The sequence below is a fragment of the Camponotus vicinus genome, unplaced genomic scaffold, assembly GCF_025532165.1.
Source record: "Camponotus vicinus isolate PSW18456_S1 unplaced genomic scaffold, iyCamVici1.0 SCAF_7, whole genome shotgun sequence".
Taxonomy (NCBI): Eukaryota; Metazoa; Arthropoda; class Insecta; order Hymenoptera; family Formicidae; genus Camponotus; species Camponotus vicinus.
In genome coordinates this window covers 3,291,443-3,313,341 of record NW_028141979.1, presented here as the reverse complement: position 1 = coordinate 3,313,341, position 21,899 = coordinate 3,291,443, and the positions used below count along the sequence as shown (strand labels likewise).

The window sequence follows — 21,899 nt, the reverse complement described above, 5'->3', positions numbered from 1 at the left end:
AGATGGCGCGAGAAAAAAAAGTCAAGGCAGAAAATCCCTTCAGCCTTTTCTCAATTTTATATGGATAACGCGAGGCGAAGAAGAGGCAAACGTCTCCGACGAGGATTTCTGTAAGTCACCTAGCGAGCGACGCAACCGTCTCGAATTAATGGTGAATATTCAATTTCAAAGACTTCACGTTGTCGTCATTCAATTGCGCGCGACAGAACTGAATCGCGAAAGAAAAGAGGGAGAGAAAAAGTGGGAGATAGAGAAGATTGCAAAGATCGTTATGTAGGACGGCTATGTCGCTTGAGCGAAATAAAAGAAGGGCGGTCTGCTCGCGTCTAAAATGATGGAAGCGCCGGAAGAAGGTCTCCTTCCGGCGCTTCTTCCTCAACATATTCTTGCCAGAAGGTCATAGAACATAGTCCTTCTTAAGCGCCGACACGAAGCACCCGTGACAATCTAGCTGCACATTTTCAATGATAAAATCCTTGTAAAATCCAGATGGTATTACTGCAGTAGTTGATGCGAGATAAATCGAAAATAAAGAGTCGAAAATAAAGAATCGTAAAATAAATTAAATTCCTTCTAACATTGATGTAACTTTTAACAAGTTCGATAAAATAAATATTTTCCGAAAAATTTTTTTAAAAAATTTTCAATTGTTACGTTCCATCAATTACGATTCTTATTGACTATAATTGTTATTTGATTTTAATATAATAGATTATTTCCATGCTTTCGACAATCTAACAATATTAGCAATGTTTAAAGGATGTAAAAAGTCTTTCTTTATGAATATATAATATAATGAATCTTTCAAAAAATTTATATTATATAATAAATCTTTCAAAAAATTTTATCAAAATATCTCCAAGTTTTTTAACATTATTAAAAAAAACGTAGTACTTTTAAAATATAAAAAAAATACTTGCCACACGTATCATACATATGACACATATTACGCGTAATAATACTGCAAAATAATATTGTGGAAAAGCAGTACAATTAAATGTCGAATTCTATCTCTCTGCTCAGTACCCTGAAATTAAAAAAGTTTGTAGGAAATACAAGAAACGGCTTTTATAAAAGGGAGTTATATTCAACAGGGAGAAATTTTGTACGTTGCCTAGCTTTTACGCTTTGATAACACAGTGCTGCATGGCATTATATTACAAAGTATGTCTCTCGGATTTTCATGGCAATTTATTCACATACGGCGCTAAAATTTCTATCATATCACACCATACATTGTCCACGGTAATTCGAATATATAACGTTTGTTGTTGCGAACGCAGTTTAGTTCATTCTATTTTCTCCCACTAATCTTTTGTCCCATTAAGTCGAGCACGAGTTGCATTAGCGGTTTCCATTGCGAATATTACGTTCTTATCAACATATTAATGCGAAGATACAACAATGAAACGATCATTGTGTAAAGGAGGGATAATATATTTGATAGATATCATTTTCCTTTTTGTATGAGAATTTTCTATTCACTGCTTACGTTCTCTGAATTCACGTCCGATAAAACTGATGCTTGTACCATTTTTTTCTGGCGAGCCCTTAAATTAAGTATGCAATTTTAAACGATCGCGCTCTCGACATAAATCTAAAACTCTATTAATCCGGTCAATTTATGCAGACAGTTACGACACGACATATATAGATATCTATTTTACGAGAACGTTATTGAATTACAATGTGAACGCTCGCAGTCTTTTACGACAATCTCGATGTTTACTACCCAAGTGACCCGTTTGTGTTTTGCATATGATTATAACAGCGATGCATATAATCGAACGACGAGGATGATCCCCATCGCGGCAAGAGCGATACAACGGTATAATCTTACCTTTCGACCGACATCGCGGTGAGGGTGACAACCGAGCAGATAGCCGATACACTCTGCATGTAATGCACAACTTTGCATAGGAAAATGCCCATGGTCCACGTATAGGAAAACAATTTCGCTATCTGCAACAAATTATGACATGTACATGAATATGCAGAAGAGATAAAAGAAAGGGTTTTTTGTCAGTTTACAAGACTCATTATTAGAAAAACTCTGTGTCTATCGCCAATTATTTTCGCGTAATTACAGGTGATAAGTACACAGAAAAAAAGGACATTCTTGTTTTGAAAATATATTTAGTTTTCAAAACATGGAAATCTTGAAATAAGATTTTATTGCGTTAATTAAAGAAAAATATAATTGTTTGAATAATTGCTTACTTGAATAAAACCATTTTATATAGTTCAATCGAAAAAAATATATTCTTATAATTTAAGATTTATTTTTCTGGAATGGAAAAGAAACAATGTTAGATAGAAAATAACATTTTTAAATCAAAGATTATAATTTTCTTAAAATAGAATTAAACAATTATATATTCTTGAGGTGACAATTATAATATTAAAATAAGACTATAATATTGTTGAAATTTAAAATTATTAAATTCTTCTAAGAAGATTATAAATTGTTGCGTATATACGAAACAATGAACGCGTTAGTTTAAGTATATATGTTTCGATTTGACACTTATTTTTTTTCTGTGTATAAATAGCAGTAATTTGCTCGTATAAAAACATAAATAGAATCAAAAAATAATTTATCAAAATATAATAATTTAAAAATTTATGAACAGTTTTAACATACGAATTATTACTTCAACGAGATAATCGCGTTACATTCGCAATGTTAATGTAATATCGCATAAATAAATATCGAGGGAGTAATCAACAAGATATTTTCCCGCAGATGTAATTCGCACTATTCGCGACAGTTTAATCGACCTTACATTCGCAGGCAATTATATGGATGAAAGTTCCACGAGGGGTGGGATGTGAGAGAAAGGGCACTTTAATCCCTCAAATAGTTTAATTACGCCCAGGATATCCGAATACGAGTGGTAAGAGCACGCACAGATACGTACGCAATGCGGCCGGGAACGCAAAAGCCCGAGATTGCGTCGGCTTTGCTCTCCGCGATCTTTCCGCGATTTACACTCCTTCGCCCTATCGTAAGTTGTACCGCACAAATGTATTCCAGACATGCGTAACGCGATTTAATAGTTGCTACTTGTAGCGGTTATACATACAAGACGAAGTCGACTTATGCTCTTCGAAAATGATTAATAAACTATCGTGAGAGAGGGTGCTTTCATCGGGACTGCGTTGCTAAAATGGCAAAACGAATAAAATGCCCACCAATACGTCAGTTCTTAAAACGAGAAATATAGAAATCTCGCAATCTTGCAGAAGCAATCTCATTTTCCTCCGCCTTTTTATTTTTCTCTTTACTTCGGTAAGAGAAACAAGCTGTCAGCGATTTATAATTCAAACAATTAATCGAAGTCTATGTGCGCATGGAAGGTTTTCCACAATTTTCTCGCAAGATAGAAAATGACTTTTGTATGTCTCAATGTATTATATTAGAAATACGTGCTAATATTTTGTCAAATATTTTTTTACATAATTTTAATATTACTAGAATAAAATTAAAATTTAGGATAGTTATAATATACATGTATATCTATGATAATTGAGACAAAGCGAGTGTCTCTTCGTATTTTCCATGAAACCACTTTCAGATAACCATTTTGCAATTGGGATTGAAATGTCACTAACGCATGGAAACAGCTCTTCGATCATTCACGAGGATAGGGATTAAATTCGAAACTTCTACGTCAAAGGAGATCTCTCGACTTTAATCAACATCCCCCGGCGCAGGTGTCTTTGTCAGTTTTATTATAATCAGCCCTTGACACGATAGAGATTTACACTCGAACTTCGTTAAAAGTCGAAGTCTACAATTACCGTACGCACACACAGGACTTTGTACCTTATCGAGGGGATACTTGTGGCACGTTATGACAGCACTCTCATGAAATTAGATACTCAGGGAGAAAAGCATAGCAAGATAAATTTAATTCCCCCTTCTTCCATTTTCACGCACATTCACGCACACGCATTCGTGCAAGAGATCAAATTCTGTCTCGCGATGTTATTAAAACTCGAAAGTGAATACGATTGGAATTCTTCTCTTACATTCTTCGCGCTGCAGAGGCAATCAAGCCGTTCGAATCAATCTTCGCAATGAAATGGGAAACATAGTATCGAGAAATGTAAATATACAGGGTGTCCCATTTAACTTGAGACATCGAAGTAATTCGAAACCATGACGGTTTCGGTGAGAATGTTTTAAACAAAAGTTGTATGGTTTTAAGGGGGCCATAAGATGGTGTCATTGGTTTTACCTTGAAAAGTCGTTTGAAGGTCACGTGAAGGTCACCTCTAACTTTTTAAATGGGACACCCTATATACTTTTGCATATTCTTATAGCTTGCCTCGAGAGCTTTCCAAAACACTATAATAAAGTATTTCTTCATTGAGTACTTTTCGAGTTATGAGGCTTGAAATAATTTCTTAATTTTACATAAACCATAAAATATCTACTAAAATATTCATTTTTCGATTATCTTACCTTAATACTTTTATGTACAAAATAATGAGAGGAATCAATTGGTGTAAAGAAAACACAGTTGTTTTGAAGAAAAAATATGTAATTTGCAATTAACAATTCCATATTTTTTCTTAAAAACAACTGTATGTTTTCTTTACACCAATTGATTACTCTTATTATTTTGTACATAAAAGTATTAAGGTAAGGTAATCGAAAAATGAATATTTTACTAGATATTTTATGGTTTATGTAAAATTAAGAAATTATTTCAAGCCTCATAATTCGAAAAGTACTCAATGAAGAAATACTTTATTATAGTGTTTTGGAAAGCTCTCGAGGCAAGCTATAAGAATGGGACACCCTGTATAAATATATAAGCATTCTTGAAATTTCAATCTAACGTGCACTGTCGCAATAAACGATAAAAGAAAAGAAGTCGAGGCGGCCAAGTAACCTTCGCGTCGACACAAAGTTAGTGCTATCAAGGGGAAACCTCGTTGGAATAAAACATGTTGCTTACTACACGTCGACGTAACGTCAAATATTCTTATATGGATTTTAAATGTCAGTGGCGATACGGTTGCATGACAGCATCATAACGGATGTATAGCGCCAGTGAGACTCATATAAGAATATATTTGTTCTCAAACAGAATTGTTGAAAATGTCATCGATAAAAGCATTGAAAAAAACACACTTTGCCCCTCCGTCTTATTAATTTATTGATTGACAGAAGATTTCATTGAAAAATCAGATATTACTTCTTATTTATTCTTCCCTGTAAAATTTCATCGTTTTCAATGCAATACTTATAATTAAAATCATAGCTTATCAGTGATAACATTGATTCCATTTAAAAACGACGGTAGTATTATGTAGATCTTAATGTGACATCGAAAAGCACGGTTTCATTCGATATTCGTGTTTTATTTAATCTCCTCGATCGACTCGAGGAGTGCTCCTCCCATGTTATTTTTCATGCTGATAGACTAATTTCGCAAATTCTCTCGTACGCGATGTCCAATTCGTGTTCCAGTGCGCAACAGTTCCGACGATAATTGCGACAATGCCCGCGAGATTACAACAACGAGACGGATTGTCGTCGAGCTGCAAAGTTAATGATGTTGCTTGATCGATAATTAACTAATCACTCGCGGCGAAGTCGCGACGAATGAATCCAGGCGGAAATAATGATGTATGTGCAAAATAAATGAGCAATCCGATTATTGGCGCTCGATTTTCTTTCATATGCAATAAATTTTGTGATGCCACCGAGTCGCGAATTCGATCGAAAAAGCGAAAGAGTGAGAAAGTTTTAGAAAACGCAAGCGCAAAGAAATACATTTATATCACGCAGTGGGGCACTTTCCAACGATTGGAACATTTACTTTGTTGCGAAGAAATATATAGACAAAAAGAACAAATAAATTACTGGAAAGTCGTGGAATTCTACATTTCTCATTAATTTTGAAATACTGTCCTATTTCTTTCAAAAATTTCAACACATTTCTCTCAATTTTTTTATTAAACATTAGATATTTTACTAAGATATTTTAATCAGTCTCAGCAAAAATTTCACTAAGATTCACTAAAATTCACTTAAAATTAAATAAAAAAAAAAGAATTAATTATTTTTGCCTCTAAAATTAGATTATGTCTTGATTTATTTTTTGAGGAATGAACAATATGATTTGGCATTTTTATTAAAAAATTAATTTAAAAAAAAATTGGTTTGCAAAATTTTAGGGAATTTGCTTTTAAAATATTATTAAAATAGTATAAACTAAGAATTTATGATTTTTTTAAATAATTTGAAATAAACAGTTTTCATAAAAATGTGAGTTCAGTTTTGCAGGATGATACAGATGTTGTTTTGGTTGAAAATTATAAATAACAACAGATGTCTAGAGAAATAAAAAGAAGAGAATTAACATTTACAAGAAAATTCGATAAAGCTGGAAATTATTCGCGTATCTTGCTGTGACTCAAGAGATGAATTTCGCATTCATGTAATTTAACGCAATCGCGCATGATATAGGTCGGTGGTTGATTTGTCCCCAAAAACCGTTTCATACCGATTCGAATTACGATGGGCTATAAATAACAAACGAACTGCTCGGCCTTTTCATTTCGCGGCATCGACAGCTTATCGGAACAGTCGGCACAATTTATTTCCATTTCTCTCTTTCTCTCTCTCTCCTTTGTACCAGATAAAACAAAGACTATCGTTCGACGTGACAATCCGGAACGATTCTTCTGGACAATTGCAAAATGCGATTATCGTATATGGAAAATAAATGGATTATTTAGAGAACAACTATTTTCTTGACAGAAAATTATAAATTTTCCTTTTGTTTTTCTTGTGTCGAAAAGTGATGCAAAAATTTTATTATAATAAACAAATATCGAAAAACATTCTCTCAAAACATTTTTGCAAAGAGCAAATAACTGCGATTCAAAGATAGAATAAAAATAAATGAATATCTGAAAGTCTTGCACAAGAACAAATGAATCAGACTTAGATTCCGTCTCTTCAGTCATTGCTGTCTAACTAAGTTGGTTCGCGTATACACCATCTCTTAAAATATGTCAAGCAATTTTATATACATCACGATTCCAACTGAATAAACTCAGAAATGTATAAGTAGATTTTCCTTTGTGATGGTCACGTTATTCTGCTGTGAAATGAGAATACGTAAAAGGAAATAAGAGAAATAGTGCATACATTACATGAAAAGATGCATATTCGCGTAAATACCTTATTTGATAAAAGAAAAAAGAAAAAACAACAATAATTTGTTTAATAATATTTACGATTAAGTGGTTCTTTCTAATTAAAATTCTAATTGAGTACTACTTGGGACGTTACTAGATGTAATAATATAAAAAGATCTCTCTTTCATATTTATTTTTTAAAGTAAATAAAAAGAAAATAAAATAGTAAAATAATTAATAAAGAGATGTTAATTTGGACAATATTACATAAGAATACTATAGTTGACAAAAGCACAAGCTTTGGGATTTGAAGAATTTTAATATTTTAATTTCTAACATTGATGATAAAAAGTAATACATACTTGATAATAAAGGAAAGTAAAGATTAAAAACATAAAAAATAGTAAGACTACCTTATTTAATTTCCCTTATTTAATTTAAAAATTTTACTTTAACAAATTTCAAATTATAAAGATGTTTAATACTGAGAATTAAAAATCGTGAAAAACACGCATTAATAATTCTCGATATTTTCGCATACAATACATATTTGAGAAAGAAATTAATGTTATATTGATCAATAAATAGAACGTATCATGAAACAATGTATTGCTATCACGATAGGAAATTGGAAAAATTCGCTTGTTAAGTTGAAATAAACAAAATTGAAAAAATTGAAAAAAATTCGCTTGTTAAGCTAAAATGTGCAGTTCGCGACAAATTCATTTACAATGCGATAATCAAATAGCACGCTTGGGATACGGGAGCTGACATCGCAATTTAGCTTTCGAAAGGATGTAGCCACTACACGTGCATTCGAAGCACGTTATCGATTGTACGTAGAGAATAAGCTTCCTGAAAATGCAGGACACGTAAATGATGTCATGCGGGCGAGTATAGTACACCCATAGTCGCAAATGAAACTTTTCATGCTACTGTCGAGCTCGATCGTTCCGCGGGGTGGAATAACATAATAATATAACGGCGACAAACATACGGCCGAACGACAAACAAGCCTTATGAAGGTCCGGTTATCGGTAATCGATGTTACGCACATGTTTGCGTTCGCGATTATCGAATTAATTTCGGAAAGGTACATCATATAGAGTATATCCGTCGTCATAATACGATGATAACACATGTTTAAGTGCAAAACGGCGAAAACGATAACAATAATTAATGCATAATAACGCTGCACTAAGTAGATGAAGCGTCGCGTTATCGCACGCTATCGTTACTTAACACCTGCACTCTCAGTCTTGAACAAGCGATTCTATATCCTAACGGAAGCTCATGGATAAATGAGAGTCTTCCTTTCTATATAAACAGAACAAGATCAATTTATCACATATATTTACTGAAGCGAATGACATCTTTTTTTCTTTTACTTTTATGTGGCTAAGAGAATCGGAGAATCTTTCAGATAACTATAATCGAATTATTTTATGGTGTTTGTATTTTATTAATTAAATATATATTTGATATTTAGAGTGTGTATATGTATTTCAAATATAAAGATATTTTCTAATTTTTTAATTTTTTAATTAAATAAACAGTAAATTAATTGGGACTAATTTTATTGCTGCGACAATTTTCTTTTCCCGCGATTTTGGAATGGTTCATCATAAAACAAACTGGACTGAAATAAATTTTTTAGACTTACAACCGTATGAATTTGTGATAGAAATAGAGGAGAGCATCCTCGTACGCTTTATATATCTTTATAATCAAATTAGAATGGCGAGAGCAATATCAATAAATATATTGAGTTACATATCGAAAAGTCATAAACAAAGTTATGTTACGAGAGATAAAGTTAAACTGTAAATAGGATAAAAATATCGATTATTGAACATGCTTCATTGCTTCTTCTAATTTAGAATCAATTACATTCCACAGAATCAATTATATAGTTCACATGTAAAATTTATATCTATAACACTAGCAATTCTCGTTAAAATTCTGGAAATTGCAAGCATCTTTGCCTAAAATTCCTATTAATATCGATTAATTAATCATGCCGAATACATTTTGAATATTTCACTTTTACATTATTTTTCAACAAATATGTTTATACTTTTTATCAATTTACAGTTGATTATTTCTTTGAAAATGTGAAAATACTTTAATGAAGATATGAAAATATGAAAATATTTTAATGTCTTAAAAGTCCTAAGTAAAACTCTTAAATCATTTTCGACTAATTAGTAAATGAAATATATAGAGAGCTTTTAAAGCAAAATTTCAAAGCAAAGTTTCAGGAGATAATATGGATAATGAATCATATTTTTTGATTAATTGCAAGTAGACATTACTTTATAATGATATTTGAATTCGAAATGTATATAAGTAGTATAAATTTGATTGTGTGAAAATGTAAAAATTGAGCTCGAAATTTTTCGCTGAGAAAAATTCGATTTATTTATCTTGCTAGATTCCGTATTCCTCAAGTAAAAGCAAATATAATTTTGATTTCCGCGTCTTCCGTCTGTTTCAACGCAAAACGTTGTAATTTCTGAGTTTGCTAAGAATATTCATAATAAAACTGTTTATTTTCTCTAGTATTCGCGTAAAAGGATTTATCTCGCAATAAAGATCAAATTCTGTTGGTATATTAAATTCATTGTATACTTTAATCCATTTCCATGCAAAGACGTTCCAGTTCCAGGTATTTGTAAATTCACGCGAATATATATTTAGATGCATAAAATAGCTGAATTTTTCATCTGCTATTAATATTAAAATATAAAATAATATACAATTTACATCTTGTATGATAAAAATAAATAAATATAAAAGCATGAATTTAGAATTAATCTTCATGAAAATATTGAAAAAATTCAATATCTGTTCAGCGTTTTATATTTTATTATACATCAGTAATTGAGTCTAAAATTAAATTTATGTTAAAGAACTTCTTCAAAGAATATTTTCAAAGCAATAATAAATTTTCGGAAAAAGAATTTAATATTTTACATCATTTATCTAATTTTACAGAGAAGTTATTCACACACACACACATATCGATTATACTATGAATCACACTCTCCGCATGATATTCTTTCTAACGACTTTCTCATCGTCGGGCGCCAGGTCAACGAAACCAAAAGAGTTTCAAGGAGAAAAAAAACTTCCCTAACGGCACAATTATCGCGATGCATTCGCTGTAAACGCTTACATTTGTCACAAATTGGATCATTTCGCGCCATCAACCTCGGGGCAACGCGCGGGATGCGCATGTCGTTAAACATTAACGCGCGACGCAACGTTTTTTTAACGTCATCGAATGTTCGCGCGGTGAGCATTCAGGATGACGAGAAAAATGCTGGAAACATATATTCTTGGGGAAAATTGCACCCCCGGCATACTCGATTTGCTTTGATAAGGAACAACATACTTCCTCGCTCCTCTGCTTCCTCCTTCTTCTCGTAACACGCATAAATGTGTATACATATCTCCATGGATTTATTTGTCTCTAATATATTTAAAACATTCACTCTATTTCTGACATGTCTTCGACGTTACCAAAACATCCCCCCCCCCTCTCTTTCTTTTTCTCTTTCTCTTTAGATATCACGATATCAATTCATATTCATTTATATATAATATACGGCTTTAGTTGCGGTATATATTATTTTTAATCATCAAAATACACAGCGTATTACATATCATGTTTGATTCGAAGCGCAATCAGAGCATTTTTCTAGATTATTATTATAAGTTACTTTATATAAGATATTGACAAGCGAGAGCAGTACACTGCGTGCTCGATATTAAATAAGCTGCCAAACTACGCAATCTCTACGATAAATCTTTTAATATATTCTTACAAATAAAAGAGTATATTACAATTTTTCATGTTCCTTAAAAGCAATGATATTAAGTTCGCATTAAATAAATAAAATTATTTTGCGTTATTAATTTCAACATTCGATTTCACAATAAATCGCTATAATTCTTGTGTGTGTATGCGTGAGACATCTACATTTCTTTTTTTTCTTACTTATTCTAAAAAATGAAAAAACATGAGCTCTATTATTGAATAGGAAATCACTGCTTACCAATGCAATAATACATTGATTTCATTCAAGAGAATAGATGTATCAAAATTCACATTTTTAATTGATAGTTTATATCTATATTACATCTGCATCAATATTGATATTGTGTATTTTGTAAAACGGAAATTTCAATTTCAAAGAATTTCATGTAATCTCAGTGCAATCTATGTAATTAAGAACATTTATGGCACTTCGTTGATGTTGACGAAAATGTCACTAATAACAGGAGATGCTGGCGCGGCTATGCATAATCCAGCATGACAATAAATCGTATTAACCTACGGAAATTCTTAGTACCCGTTTTACAGTAAGTATAACGTCGAGCGAAAGCATGTTTAAGCGTTAACTAAAATTCAATTTTGTAAGCAAGGTTTGTCCTACGTAAAGCTCACAATTAACTCAAAAATAAAGTGATTCTGTATATGTTTCTTTTACTAAAATATACTGAAATCTCTTGCTTCCCATTAAATCTCATGCAAATTTGACGTTAGATTGTCTTGCTGTAAAATTTGATATTAATTAATATAATATTTAATCTTGGATATATATTAAACGAGAAATTTGTGAAACACGAGTAAAGTTATTCTAATAATGTCCATAAAGCACGCAATCAAATTAATATAATGTATCAAAGAAGTTTTTGTAGTCCACGGATGGCTTTTTCAAAACTTTTTCGATACATTACAGATATTTAATCACATACTTTATGAATTCGATATCAGAAAGAAAGAAAGAGAGAAGAGAGAGAGAGAGAGAGAGAGAGAGAGAGACGCCTTTTTCATCATTTTATATACATAACTTTACGCAAAAGAAAAAATCACATAAGGAGACATTTTCCTCGATATGGCAAACTTTTCTCATATAATCTATCAGATGTTTTAATCTTGTCGATAATATTTCAATTTATACCCTTATCGGTTCATGCAAGAATGATACATCGGTCGTTTCACGAGCCGATAAACGCACAATTAGTATTTAACGCTGTATGAGGTGCCGTTACAAGTAGATAAAAATAATTCTCATTTAGCGAGCAACACTCCTCGCACAATTTACGTTCGAGAAACACGATGCTGAATCAGCAACCGTATAAATAAGACGTTAACACACATCGCGCGTCTGTATAATTACTAAAAATATTTGCGTAAAACAATTGATTCGCTTAATTGATACGAAAATATATATTAATGTTGACTGTTATCTATAATATTTTAATTAATTATTAAAAGGATAGATATCTTTTGCATAACGCATGCTAGAAATTCTTGGTTGTTTCAAGAAGAGAATTTAATTAAAATATTCAACGTATTTATATTTTGATTGTGTGATCACGGCGCGCTGATTATGTTCTACTATTATCTTGGCATAGAATAAGCTCCCTCTTTCGAGACAAAATAAATATTTATTAGAATGAGCAATTTTCCTATAAGATTTACTCCTGTCACACGCAAGCATCACAAATTATAACGTTAAAAACAAAGAAATTAACAAAAGATAAATATATCCTCTTGTGCATTATTTTCATTTTAAAGTGTGAAATAAAACGTGACATTTACTGTTTCCGTTTCAATCTTGAAGGAGATACAAATGATTTATTCAATTTATTCATTCGCGAACGCGCGCGCATGAGAGAAATTTCTCATCCATACTTTTGAAAAAATGAAAATTGCGAATTTTGCCTCTATTATACGTCACGTACACTAAAATTATGCATAGAATGCAAATTAATGCGCCTGTGAATACACGTGCGAGGTCGGTACGTATAGCGTGTTGACGTTTCTCCAGATTGAAATGCCTTGTATGAAACCCTTGGGAGTTTAGAGATCGTCGCGATCACGTGCATACCCAATCGCACATCTGTCAATTTATTTAATATAAACTCGGGTAAATATCTATTTTTCTCTACGTTGATATTTATTGATAAATTGTCGATGATCCGAGCTGAAGTAGCGATCAGTCAGCTATACATAGTATCTGATCCGTGCCATAAATTTCCGTAGCGGAGCGTCCCGATACACGTACAGCATTTACGTCCGTGTATCATAACTTACGTCGCGTAACTGCATAACGACCCAGAGGGAAAATTGAAAAATTGTGGTATAAAGGTTATAACTCGGCTCGATATAAGAATATTCTCGTGAAAAAAAAACTATATGTCGGAATAACGACGTCTATGAACACGTGCGTGAAAAATTTTCCAATATTGAAATCTTATTCCTCAAACATATAACATAAATAAAAAATATTTAACTCTAAAATATAGTGATGGGAATATTTAAACGTTAGTACTGACGATAAATAAAATCATTATAGTTTTGATAGAAAATTATAGTTTTGTTAATTATAAATATTTTCAATATTTTAAATTCCCTTTTTTTTTAGTTGATATAATACAACAAAATTTTTATGACATTCTTTTGCTTTCTTTACAATTTTTAATTATTTTAACGAATATAATTATATAATTTTGTATAAAATTCAATTTCTCTTCTGATACAATATAAAATCTCCTTTGTCTTAATTTTTTTCCCTTTAATTTGCCTAATGAAAAACTTTTCTTACAATTATAAATAATTTATTTTTTGTGTGATTATTTTGGCAAGAAACTTGTCCAAAAAAAGGGAAAATTAATTTTGCATGCAAGAGTATGAGATTGAGTATATGAAGAAATTTTTCTTGCTTATTAAATAAATGAAAAATTCTGTGGCCAACGCATCAGTGTATATGAATAAATGACATGCTTTTACGACAAGTGAATTATCATAAAATTCCTCTTGCAGATGTCTAGTCAAAATGACGAAATGCAATATGTAGCAGCGATGAGAGCGCCCGCCGAGAATATCGCTGTATGGAATTTGGCAGACACAAACGACAACATGTCTACGCGATATCAAAGGCTACATGAAATTTGGGATGCGCGGAAATGCATGCACGATTTATACAATATTCGTGAGAGAACGAAAGCGGTTAAACGCGAAAGCGGTGCTTGCCTCATCGCATCTATTTCCGGTATGAAATTTCTGCTACTAAAATATTCTAAATACAACAACGAAATGTGAATATAAAAAAAATATTACCCTTCCGATAATTGCATTGTAAGAACGTAGTTTTTCTGTCTTTGTCTATTTTAATAAATAAATAAATATATATATATATGTGTATATATATATAATTTTTATTTTTATTTATTTATTTACAAAATTTTTATTTTTTTATTTATTTACATTTACATATAACATATTTTATTTATTTCTTTACTTTGAAAAGCTATACTTTTACACACTTTTACTTTTATTAATTAACTTATGTTAATTTCAGTTGTTTTCTTTTTATTGGGGAAAGTATGAAACTTCTGAGCCACCGCGTACGTCACCAATGTACCCAAAACGTAAATAAAAAGCGTTAATCATCAAGGAGATTTATGATTCTAATAAATTAGAAAACTTCTCGAGCTCTCCGCGCGGCGATGCCGCAAAAAAACGCGACACTGTGAAGTATCTGAGCAATTTATGCAATAAAGTAGCGCGTCGGAGCTTTATCCTTGGACGAGGGACAAGCGATCGCGCACGTTCACGCGAACGACAATTTATTGCATATGTACTTCACACTGAGGGAACTTTACGGGCTCGTAAAGCCGTGGTTTTGAACAAATAAAACCATTGAATTGCCTCAACAGGCGGCATAGCCTGGCCCGCGCGCGTGGACCTAATCCGCCGACGGGGATCGAAAGTGTTAAATCCCCGTGTGTCTCATTAGATCCTAAATGTAAAGGATTAGATTAGGGTAGCCGCGTTAATGAGACCGCAGCTCGGCTGTTTCTCACGCCTTCATCTCCCACCACCAAACGTCCTTCATATTAAGATGGAAACGGGATTTACCACGGTAATACGTGGAGTTAAAAACTGCAATATTACTCATTACGAGATGGAAAAACAGATAGTGAAAAGAGTTGTTTAAGAGTTAATGAAATTAATTAAAAAGAATTAATGAAATTAATTAATTAAAAGAAAAGAATTAAATAAAAAGAGTTAATGAAATTAATTAAAAAGAGTTAATGAAATTAGGTGTTTGAAAAGTGGTTTTTAGCACAAAATTGTGTTAATGTGAAACTCGTTTTAACCCTTGAGACCCTTTTATGCGAGCCTCAAATGGACTTCGCATATGCATTATGGAGAACACGTTACTTCTCGTTTGCATTAGATAAAAAAATATTGTTATTTATTCGTTACAGCTTTTTACATGGAATAATAGATGAATTTATATGTCACGGGATATATTTCAATATGTGTAACTTAATTTTTATTATTATTTATTATCTGTTATGTGGGGATTTTAATTATAATATATGTATCAAAAATGACGACCGACTATGATTCATAATATAAAGAATGATGTCGTAATGAATTAGATAGCGAAAAAAATTGGAAAAGTATGGTTAAAAGCATAATTAAAAGAAGGGCTCTACTGTCCAGGGCATATCCTTTATAAAAAACGATGGCAATAAAGATAACATTTGAAAAAAAAACATACCGCGATCTTCATGAATTATGAATGCAACATAGATGAGTAATGACGCACGTCGTTCAAGTGGAAGATGCAACCTGCACTTATCCATTTCACATCTTCATACATCACCATGAGTAAACTTGATCGACAGGAAGACTTATTATCGATTCGAGTGATTAAGGCGCGTGCATTTTCGTTGAAGCTCAAATTTATTTCCACGTTATGTTCGACATCCTTACACAGATCTTCTGTTTTATTCATCCAATCCATTTTTCATAAAATAAAGCGATATTCTTCTGAGACTGACATAATATATATAAATAATATTTTTTTCCGATATACTTTTTGAACATGTATTATTTCCATGTTAAATAAATATTAACAATTTGTCTCTTAAAAACTAAATTAAATGAGAAAAGAATTGAAAAGATGTATTCTTATTATCTTTTAATATGTGTGTTGTACGTCAAAATATTATTTTTCAATTATTTTATATTCTATTTAATTAGATAGAAAAATTCAATAATTTACTAGAATTGTGATTAGTTTAAGTTATCTTGAAATAATATATTGCTACATCTCTGTAAAAAAGAGAGAGAGAAAGAGAGAAAAAAAGAGAGAACTAGTAAGACAAGGGATTAAATACTTTATAATAAAAAGTAAACGTAAAAAAATGGAAAAAGGGCTTTTTATAAGAGAAAATATCTCTCACATGTATAAAAAAATAGAGTATTTTACGTAATAAAAAAAAAAGGTTTACCGCAAAAAGAACTGATAGCGCGGATGCAACATATGCGGTTGTCCTTCATCGAAACGACTCCATCCTCCAAACAAATACCTGGATAGGATAGGTAACGATAAATGTTGTCAGGTTTCGTTTCCTGTTTCCCTTTTTCTCCGCTATTCCTCTTTATCAATCGCAATTCAATCTTCACCAGAGATACGTAATCAGATTTTTCGTATGTTTTGACAAACACAACATTTTCTTATACAGAATAATTCTATAGCTTTGTATCTAGCATTGTTTTTGTTTCTTAAATTATTTCGTCCTTAAATCTGTTAAATATATTATCTTTTTAAAAAGAAAATATCACAACTCGAACAGAAAGAATGAGAGATCTCAAAAGAAAGTTTAAAAAATTTGAAACACGGCAATAAACAATAAAATAAGTATACTTAAATTTTAATTATATTTTTTATGTTCTATACATTACACTCGTAATTAAAAATGTTATTTTCATAAATTGATGAGCTGGTGCTTTTGTAGAATATAAAGCCAAATAAAAACTACTTGTATAAATATAAAATTTAAATCATACAAAGTTTATAAATTTTCAAATTGTAATAATAATCTGTCTCTCTCAAATTGATGATCTCTGTCTCTTTTTTAATGATATGATATATTATCTTTATGTGCTGGTTCTATGCAACAATTTCTACTTTCTACTCTGAAAAAATTCATTTAGCAGCAATAGTTCTCAGAATTTGTCTACTCAGTTGTCTCTCTATTAGTACGATTATCATAGATCTTTGATCATGGATCCCCGGTGAATCCAGTAATCCTGACGAAAAAATTTGGCAAGAGACACAATCTCAGACTGGGTGCTTTCGTTATCGCGACGTGCTTTACAAGACCGACGATGGCTCTACTTTTGTCCTTCGCAAGATCGTAGTGTTCTTTCGGGAAATCCTCCAAAATTTCAGCGTATTCCCAGGAGTCCAGTTCGAGATCAAGTCGAGAAGATTTCCATACGGCAACATATTTTGGACGAAACGCGTAAGAACTTCTGTGTCCTTTGTGTGGTATATCTCCCAGAATGAACTCCCTTAAAGCTCAGAGCAACGGTAAAATTTTCGAAATTTCCCTCTTGACGAACAATTAAGCAAGCAAATATATATATATCTTTTTTTTATTCGTTGAGTTTATTATATCAGTGAACATAACCGATCGACAAGATATCATATCGAAATCATTAATATCATATCGAACCAGAATATATATTATTAAAAAAATATCGAAATAATTTGACTCTCGATATACGTGATTCGTATCTCGATATCATTACCATCTCTCGAGGACAAAATCGATCGTTTCTCTTGAGACAACATCCACGAGCATTCGCGTGTATAACCGAAATCTCTAACGTGCTTGTCTCCAGATAAGAAGGATATATCGTTCCCTAATCTTTGAGCCGCCACTTCGACCTGAATGTTCTCTGAGACGTTACATTTTATGTTAGCTCGCCGAAAATCGAGGTAAATTCTGTATAACACTCGCATTTTGAAATAATCAATTTCAAAAATAATAAACTCAAGCGCGTTATATTTTCATTTAATTTAGACTTAAGAAAAAAAGTGAAGACAAATATTACAGACTATCATTGCTACACAGTAAAAAATAAAATGTTAATTATAACATTTTTCACATGTCCCAGAAAGTTCACTCTAAATAAGTTAAAATAAATCATTACTTATTGACAAATTGTAAAATGTTAAATAATTGACAATACTTTACATTTATTTTTATTATTGTAACTTTAAGTGTAATGTAAAAATAACATACAAATTAATTAAAAATTACATGAAAAAATAGTTATAATAACTCGTAAGAATTGTTGTAGGACATTAACATATAATAGTAATTATAATAGTAATTATTTTAACTTAAATTATTTGTAATAGAAACATTTGATTTTAGTAAACTTGATTATTTTGTATGTCAAAGTTCAAGATTATTTAAAAATTTACTTTAACTTTTCTTAGAATGTTAAACTTACTTTGAGACATGTTGATTGTTTAAAATGATTATGTTAAAAATACTCAAAATAATATTCCATTTCTAAGAGACACATACAAAGTGTTAAGTTATGAAGTTGACATAAATGTAACACATGAAAAAAATAAAAATATTATAAAAATAATAACATATATGTTGTATGTTAATTTTTTATTAAAGTACTAATCAAAACGTGTAGTAACACAAGAAAATTTTAACATGTGGACGCACAATTTTTTAGATGAATTTCTTGTAGAGGAAAATAGAGAAAATAAAAATTGTTTTATGTTTTTCAAACACAGATAAAATAACTCTGTACATTAGGGCGTACACGTGCAATATATAAGTATTAATTTCATTATCAACAGACATTAATTATCGTTGGATATAGTTGGATAATGTACTACTCTAATGACAGTTCCGGAAACTTTCTTGTCAGATCGACAATGTGAGCATGTATATATAATAATAGTAAAACAGATAACTCCGTCCATGCAAATTATTCTCGTAATGACGAAACAAGTTTCTCTCACCAGCGCGACAGCAATTTCCAATAAACACCGCGTTAAATTACTCCCTTGAATTGTCCGAGTCCGCGGTCCACCGCGGTGACAAGCTCAACGAGAACGAAACGCATTTTTTCGCATTTCCATGAATTCACGGTAACTGATTTACGACAGGCTATTTGTAACGCCACGACATATATCTGAGAAAGGAAAAGAGGTTCGCATATATATATCTATTTATCTGACCTCGCCAACTCGCGTTCTGACACTTCTGACGCATCGCACCTACGCGTCGTGCCAATCTTAAATTAAAATCATCCACGAATTTTCATAGTCATTACGAGAAGCACTCCCTTTCGACAAATAAAATTGTCTAATAAAATTGTCTAATAAAATTGTCTGCAGTTTGATCACAAAGATATTGCTAATTAAGAAGTACGAGAGAAAACGTGCGACTAAATTCTGAATATATTTCTCACATGCTATTTCGAAAAATTCGTCGGAAAATTTATGGAAGTTTTTACTGTGTTAGAAAACGACGCGGTAGATATAAGTTATTTTGTATTATTCGTGAGATATTCATTTTCGAGGCTGTGCATCGCAAAATAAAATATCTAGCTACAAGGATTTCTTCAACATATGAGCATGTTGCCTCTGAATATACTATCGTCGAAGAACGTCTTATTTACGCCATGATATCTTTATACATCGCAAAGTATCTACACCGGTGTCGATATAAAATTGCCGCAAATCCAAACGCAAAACTAAACACACACGAGTAAAACACCAATTTTTTTCGATTCTAATTTTTGAAAAGAAAAGAATAAATCTGGCTTTTACAAAATAAACATTTACTAATCGTTAACATATTTTAATGTATTTTATTAAACAAATTAATTGAAATGTATTACGCAATTGTCAGAAATATTTCCTGTCCCTGTATAAATATTATTATAAATATTATATTAAATATTGTACGAGTATTTCAAAATTTTAAAAAAAATTAACTTAATTTTAATTTTTACACGTGTCATATTATTGAATGAATAAATCATTATTACGAAAGTAACGAGATAAACGAGCAAATTTATTTAAAAAAAAAAAATTAAATAAATTTGAAAAGTTATAAATTGCTTACCTTATACGAGATTGTTCCGCCGGCGTCCGATATCTTCCTCAATCCTTCCTCTTTTTTCCTTGTTCAGTTTTCTTGCTGCTTCTTTATAACACTCATCCGACACTCGCGAAAACGCGATTGAACAATGATCGTACGTACGCGCACTAATTAGCAAAATACGACGATATTCTGTGCAATATTTTGCATGGCACCAATGTTAAATATACGCGATGCGCATTTTTTATTTATTTATTTATCGTAAAGTATAAAGAGAAAATGACTCGAAAAATGCGGTCATAAAACGATACGCTCGACATTCGAAAATCAGGCTACCAAATATTCGATATGACAAAGCTATCTCTGTTACTGACAAATAATACACGCTCGCGTTATAAAAGCCAACTACAGAAATTAAAAATAAAAATAAAATACTATTCGAAAACATACCATCAACTTTGTCGACAATTCACGATAAATTTTGATTAAAGAAACTACGTGGCATTTTAAAAGGTCACTTATTAAACTTCAAACTTTTGATACGTCGTTGAAATGATTATTATAATATGCGATTCGAAATGGTTATATATGTGATAAGTTTCTTGAATAAATATTCTTTAAATTATATATTCAAATAAATTATCACATATATAACCATCGAATCGCATATTATAATAATCATTTCAACGACGTATCAAAAGTTTGAAGTTTGACAAGTGGCCTTTTAAAATGCGACGTAGTTTCTTTAACCAAAATCTATCGCGCGAATTGTCGACAAAGTTGACGGTATGTTTTCATCATTATAACGCCGTAATCATTATTATAACGCCATTCGACTCGGAATCGATCCGTTCTCTACTCACTACATTTCATCAATAACCGAAATATTCTGTAATGACTGGTAATTTTATTCTGATAGCGCAAAAATGATAAGAATCGATCTAATAGTTAAAACATGACGTATCCCGCTGTTGTCACGACAGTGTCTCGCGAGATAATGAATATGAGGAATGATTCATGTCGCTACCTATTCGTTCGACCTTCGCCGCGAATGACAACAAAGTCACCGACTGTATACAATGAGCCACTCTGTGCGTCGTCGTTGTTATGTTTCGAAATAAAATTACAAAAATATTAAGAAATATAAACCATGATTATCTTATACGATTGTTATAATTAGTGATGATCAATCGCGCGATTAATTCCGGTGATTTCCGCAAACATCGCGCCAATGACTATTTATCGAAATGCGATTTGTACATCTCAAATATGAATCGTAACGACAGGAATTATAAATTATCGTTTTATTATGATCTTTACAAGTAATAATCGTATTTTTAACAATGCTTTAAATATAAATTGCCTATTATTTTTTTGCGCAAAGTAACTCACCAAAGTCGTTGAATCAAGTAATAAAAAATAATTATATATCAGCCGTTTATTAATAATATATATATCTGCGAGATTAACGAGTTCGAAATGTGATACGTTTTCGTTGATATATTTGGCGGTACAACGTATCGAAAAATAGGAGAGGTCAAGGACCGACGCGCAGAGATGAAAAAATTGTTATCATTCAATCAATATATCATTTTCTGTTATCAATAAAAAAAAGATACAAAAGAGATAGAGTCCAATTGAAACGACGTTGTAATATATTTAATACGCACAAATGTATTTGGCTACAAAGTTTTGATATTTGCAATATAATAAAATACCACCTGTCAATTGGAAACATTGTGTAAAGTGCCATGTGATCGTCATATCTTGCTAAT

The 21,899-nt window shown here is 31.4% G+C and overlaps 2 protein-coding genes across 5 annotated transcripts in view; one reads left to right on the top strand and one right to left on the bottom strand.

Moving 5' to 3' along the window:
- LOC145975165 (QRFP-like peptide receptor) overlaps positions 1-21,899 on the bottom strand; it is a 70,124-nt gene that overhangs the window by 21,589 nt on the left and 26,636 nt on the right. For all 3 annotated transcript variants that reach the window (XR_014439902.1, XM_083105437.1, XM_083105439.1), the window contains exon 4: positions 1,841-1,962. Coding sequence is in view for 2 of the 3 variants with exons in the window: in XM_083105437.1 (XP_082961563.1) it covers positions 1,841-1,962 (122 nt within the window). In the remaining variant the exon portion in view is untranslated. The remainder of the gene's footprint in view (positions 1-1,840; positions 1,963-21,899) is intronic.
- Positions 12,772-14,799, top strand: LOC145975167 (uncharacterized). 2 transcript variants are annotated; one of them, XR_014439903.1, is made up of 3 exons: positions 12,772-13,106; positions 14,003-14,231; positions 14,541-14,799. XR_014439903.1 is itself a non-coding variant. In XM_083105450.1 (3 exons), exons 1-3 carry the CDS (start codon positions 12,931-12,933, stop codon positions 14,567-14,569), a joined length of 306 nt encoding a protein of 101 aa, XP_082961576.1. In that variant the 5' UTR covers positions 12,772-12,930; the 3' UTR covers positions 14,570-14,799. The 2 variants fall into 2 exon arrangements, 1 of the variants encoding a protein (XP_082961576.1); XM_083105450.1 differs by having other exon boundaries at positions 12,772-12,978.

Coding starts and splice junctions, on each gene's coding strand:
- LOC145975167 (XM_083105450.1), top strand. CDS start 12,931: ATGCATAGAATGCAAATTAATGCGCCTGTGAATACACGTGCGAGGTCG. Junction 12,979..14,002: donor TGAATACACGTGCGAGGTCG/GTACGTATAGCG, acceptor TTCCTCTTGCAG/ATGTCTAGTCAAAATGACGA. Junction 14,232..14,540: donor CCTCATCGCATCTATTTCCG/GTATGAAATTTC, acceptor TGTTAATTTCAG/TTGTTTTCTTTTTATTGGGG.